General features: G+C 38.5%; 1 protein-coding gene and 1 pseudogene across 1 annotated transcript; one reads left to right on the plus strand and one right to left on the minus strand.

Annotated features, from left to right (window-relative positions):
• Positions 1–626: 626 nt before the first annotated feature.
• LOC17895290 lies at positions 627–2,614 on the plus strand (annotated as a pseudogene).
• Positions 2,615–3,233: 619 nt separating this feature from the next.
• Positions 3,234–5,311, minus strand: LOC17894593. Its single transcript, XM_006301367.2, has one exon. It carries the CDS (start codon positions 4,723–4,725, stop codon positions 3,457–3,459), a length of 1,269 nt encoding a protein of 422 aa, XP_006301429.1. The 5' UTR covers positions 4,726–5,311; the 3' UTR covers positions 3,234–3,456.
• Positions 5,312–5,699: the final 388 nt, after the last annotated feature.

Below are 5,699 nucleotides of genomic sequence, written 5' to 3' on the forward strand. Positions count from 1 at the left end.
TTTTTTTTTTTTGCAAAATTCATTATTTGTTAATTATCAGTGATAATTTATTACACAAATATTTTTTGTAATGAACTAATGATTGATAAAAAAAATAATGACGTTATCCTAACGATTACTAATGGATAACCAATCAATGTACAATTAAGAAAAATAAATCATATAGTTGTTAAAGTTTCTAATCGCAGGTTCGTATACTTTTTTCTTAGGGGTTAGTCAGTATGATTTATCTAGAAAATGACAAAATGTTTAGACTATTAGACCACATCCAACGGGAGTTGCTTCATGAAATTATTAGCATTAAACAGCCAAAAAATAAATCAATAATGGTGGATTCTGCAAGGGGCGCTGCTTAACCAATCTCTACAAGGATCGATGCTTAACACAGCTGGCATTTATTGATTGGGTGAAAAATATATTTTGTAGAAAAGAAAAAATTATCTCCCTTTTTTCCTCTCTCTTTCTCTTTCTCTCACGTTGTCTCTTCACTCTCCCATTCAATCACGTTGCCCATTCAATCAATATTTATTAATTAATTAATGTTAAACATTTTTCTGAGGGGTACACGAATGGAGATGCTCTAAGTAATACTTTACGTGGTTTTAGACCTTCACAGCTTCTCTACTTGCACAATGAAAAACTCAATCTTGTTCTTGCTCTTTTCCTTGTTTCTTCTTCTTCTCCCTTTTGGTCACTCTCTTTACTTTAATATCTCTCGTTTTGTTCCAGATGATCCTGATATTATGTACCAAGGAGACGCAATACCAAATGGCGCGATTGAATTAAACAACGATGTTTTTACTTGTCGGGTTGGTTGGGCTACTTATGCTAAAAAAGTTGCTATTTGGGAAGCTGACACAAAGAAGCCTTCCGACTTCACCACAAGTTTCACCTTCAAGGTCGATACGAATAACCCTTCACCAAATTTTGGGCATGGGTTCGCTTTCTTTCTTGCCCCTGCAGGAATCGTTGTCCCTCCAAATTCAGCTAGTGGGTTCTTGGGCCTTTTCAACGAGACCAACAATTACTCGTCTCGGTTCCCGCTTGTGCATATCGAATTTGATACGTTTCCTAATCCTGAATGGGATCCTCCTGGTATTCAATCTCACGTTGGGATCAACAAGATGTCTCTTATTTCCTCTAGTTTTACTTATTGGAACGCAAGCTTGCATAGTCAAGATTTATGTCGTGCCCGGATCTCGTATGATTCTGCCTCTACAAACTTGAGCATCTCTTGGTCTTATGAAGAAACATCTAATCCTCAAGAGAGTTCAAGTCTTTTTTACATCATTGATCTTTCCAAGGTGCTTCCCCCGGAAGTGACCATTGGATTTTCAGGTGCTACTGGGGCAAAAATGGAAAGACATACGATTTTGTCATGGGAGTTCAGTTCAACCTTGGACAGGAGTGAGAGAACTCCACACAAGACAGGAATCATTGTCGGTGTCTCTATTTCTGGTTTTTTGCTGTTGAGCTCTTTGTTTGTGGCGCTTCCACTGTTTTTGAAGCGGAAGAAAAGAAAAGAAAAAGAAGGGAAGACAGAAAACTTCTCATCGATAAACGAGGATCTCGAAAGAGGATCAGGGCCAAGAAGGTTCTCTTATAAAGACCTTGCATCCGCTACAAACAACTTCTTACATGAAAGAAAGTTGGGGCAAGGAGGGTTTGGAGCTGTTTACAAAGGATACCTAAATGAGTTGGATTTGATGGTTGCGGTGAAGAAGTTTTCGGGTGGTGCTTCTAAGCAAGGTAAGCAAGAATTCATCACTGAGGTCAAGATCATCAGCAGTTTGAGGCATCGAAATCTTGTTCAGCTTATTGGTTGGTGTCATGAGAAACAAGAGCTTTTACTAGTATACGAGTTCATGACAAATGGTAGCCTTGACTCACACATATTTGGTAAAAAGAACCATCTCGCTTGGGCAGTTCGGTGCAAGATCTCTCTTGGTGTAGCCTCGGCTTTGCTTTACCTTCATGAGGAGTGGGAGCAATGCATTGTCCACCGTGACATCAAGGCGAGTAATATAATGTTGGACTCCAATTTCAACGTCAAGCTAGGTGACTTTGGGTTGGCTAGGTTGATGGACCACGAGCTAGGTCCCCAAACTACTGGATTGGCAGGGACTTTTGGCTACATGGCTCCTGAATATATATAAACACCGGAAGGGCGAGCAAAGAATCCGACGTCTATAGCTTTGGAGTTGTTTTAGTAGAGATTGTTACAGGGAAAAAGTCGGTGAACCCTAGACAAGGAAAAATCGAGCTTGAAGCTAGTCTTGTAGAGAGGGTATGGGATCTTCACGGAAAAGGAGAACTGATCTCGGCCGTTGATCACAAAATGGGGACAGACTATGATTTGCAGCAAGCAGAGTCCCTCATGGTAGTGGGGTTATGGTGTGCTCACCCTGATATAAACTCTAGGCCTTCCATAAAGCAAGCGATCCAAGTTTTGAATTTTGAGGCACCATTGCCTAATCTCCCATCCAAAATGCCGGTTGCCACATATCATGCATCGACGTCATCATCAAGCTCGAATGCAACAGCTACGTTTTCTAGTGCTCAACTTGGTCGCTGACCTTCTCTAAGTTGTCCTATACTCCTATATATAAGTATGCTTCAGCTTTTGTATCTCTTGAGTATATATGTATCTTTTTGACATGAATCTAAATATCTAAGTATTTTATATCATTTTTGGAATATACTAGGGAGAAAACAAAAAGAATCCGTGATTGATTTCTTTGTCTATCAGTCGTTGATTTAAAGTAGATTTTTTTTTTTTTTGTCAGTTTCATATTAAAATATCAACTCAAAAGAGGCAATCAGACGGAACATTGTTTACAAATTTAACAATATGCGTACTAACACGAGCTTTTTGTGCCAAATTTAAAGTAGATTATTATTTGACTAAATTTCCAATTTTTGGTTTGTTTTGTTTTGTTAGAATGTGAATGCGTGAAATAAATTCACTAATCGGTCATTGTCAAAATGAAATTCATAAATTCACTTAAAATCTTGGTCATGTTTTTGCATCTTGTAAACTTTTAATCTTACTGTTTTACTTCATTTAATCTACACATCGCATAATAAACTTACAAACTCATATTATTATTGCATCTTGGCTTGACTTAATTCTAGTATACGTACTTTTGATGCGTAGCTACATGCATCAGGATGTTTAAGTGACACATCTTTCTTTTAGTAGAAATATCTATAAGAAAGAATCAACAAGGATATTTACTAAAGATTTGTTAATAAGCTCATTAGTCCCAAACTTACAACACAACAAATTACTTTAAACACGACAACAACACATAGATGATAACAAGATGAGAGATTAAATAAATAAGTGAAACATACCTTTTAACAACAACAACAAAAGAGACAACATAAAAGATAATTAAAAGAGACTGGTTTGATGAATATTCTCTCTCAGTTCTGTCTCCATGATCTTTAACTTCAACCCCACCATTGATGCACAGCAACTCCTTCATCTCTGAGTTTGCCATAGAGAGCTAAACACTCCCAATAAGCTCTACCACTCTTACTCTGCATCTTCCTTCCCCTTAGCCCTAAACCTTTTGGCTTGCACTCCAAGAAAAGCTCATCCACCATTTTGATCGACTTGCTCCTCATCATCTCCTCCACCACTTCCGCCTCCGCCTTCATTACCACGTATTCCTCCTCCTTTACATTTTCGTTTAGCCACTCCGGCATGCCCATTTTCTCAGATTCTAGGCTCGTCTCATCGTTCACCGTCTCAATCTTGTACATCTCAAAATTCTGATTCCTTGTTGGGTAATTTTCAATAAACCATTCAGTTCCACTGCTTCCTTTTCCGTTTCCCACATCGATAAATACTCGCCTCGAGTAGCTCTCGAGGTCCATACTGTCTCCCATAAGGTCTGGGAGGTACCTTGTCCGTTTGAAGTATGTTCTTGACTTCCTCGAAGCTGATCTTGGTGGTTCAAGGAGAACATCCTCTAGCTTTCTCAAAGCTTTTTCTTTGGCCTCTTCTTCTGTGATACCGAGAAGTTTCCTCCCGGTGGCTACTAAGCTCTGCTTTTGCTCTGTTTCCCCTGTTTTCCTCATTGTCATTACCGTGTACTCAGAGCTCTTTACATAGACTATTTCATAGTTTGGATGTTTCAAGAAATTTGGAGAAAGATCTTGAAGGTTGGCTTGGACGGTGAGGATGCCGCCAACTTTAAGAGTCCTGTCTATAAATTCAGCAGAGTCAATATGACGAGAATGCGCAAAGGCGAAATCAAAGGTCTCGTTAGGGACCATGCTCTGCATCTCCTGATCGTTGGCAGATACAAGAAGCATATCAGTTTCGATCACTGTCTGAGAGTATGAAGAAACAGTGACCTCATCATCATCTCCACCTCTTAGGAAGAGTGCTTTATCTCCCATCTTAAAAAGACCTTCCTTCTCCAAATCTTTGAGAAGCAAAGGCATTAGCTCATGAGGAAGGTCAGATTCAACCGATTTAGATGGAGCAGTTGCAGCAGTTCCATATTTGAGGAGACTCAACCAAGTAAATGACAGAAACAACAAAGCCAAAAGCGTTGATCTCATAAAGAGACTCAAGACTTCAGAACGAGAAGCCTTGAGGAAAGAATCCGCAGAGCTTAAAGAAGAGCTCGAACGGTCTCTCTTTTTCAAGAGGTAGTGAAAATGCTTTTGGCACATGGAGTGAAAGTCTTGGACAGTAACAAACACCATATCTTTTTTTCTTTGTTATGTCTTAAAAAGCCGAAACAACGCGAAAAAGTGCAGTTGAAAGTTAAAGAAGAGGAAAGAGAGAAGAGAAGAGAATAGATAGCTAAAAGAGAATCCAAAGGAAGTTAATAAGGAATGAAAGAAAAAACCGAGCGAGCGAGAGAAGAGGCGAGCCTAGCGAGTGCAGAACCTAGCGGCTGTATGATTCCCACCGGTAAGAGAAACACGGCTACTCATCAAATTAGACCAAAGGGACATCAACTGCCTCATTCTCTGTATCTCCATCGCGGTGGTTATCAACTAAAAGTACCTCTTTCTTGCTCTCAATCTGCTATTTCATCATTAACGCTCACACACACACACACACACACAATATATATGTTTTTGTTTGAATATAAGGTTTATATGTCTGGTAATATCAATGGATCCTCAGATGTTGCTTCCCATTCTTACGGAAGACAAGAGATAAAACTCAAGGAAGCAACATATGGGATTTGAAAAAGAGAGAGAGAGAGCAGAGAAAGAGGTTTTTTTTTGTTAAATTGATTTTTGTTTGCTGATTTCTTGAGGCTTAAGTTTCTCTTCTATTTCTTTTTTTTTGGTTTCAGAGATGAGAGAGAGAGTAAGATTGATATTATAAAGGGCTTTGCTGTTTTGTTGAAGCCTTTGTTTACGCCATGCCTCTATCTATTTTAAGATGTTTTCCTTTAAATTCATTGGGGGATTTTAACTTCTTTTCCAAGTAACATCATCATCTTCCTATATTAGGGTATGTCCACATCAGTGCTAACTCATTTCAGTTCTTGAATTGTTTTTGACTCTGTTTTAGGGTTTGATGAAACAACAAACTCGTCGCACATTTTACAAGGAGTCAAAATTATTTCCTACAATTTTTGGTTTTTGTTTTATGTTTTTACTTTAAATTTATTTAGTTGTTATTCATTCCAAATTTCATGCTGCTATAAAATTTAGTTCAC

The sequence above is a fragment of the Capsella rubella genome, unplaced genomic scaffold, assembly GCF_000375325.1.
Source record: "Capsella rubella cultivar Monte Gargano unplaced genomic scaffold, Caprub1_0 scaffold_2, whole genome shotgun sequence".
NCBI classification, from domain to species: Eukaryota; Viridiplantae; Streptophyta; class Magnoliopsida; order Brassicales; family Brassicaceae; genus Capsella; species Capsella rubella.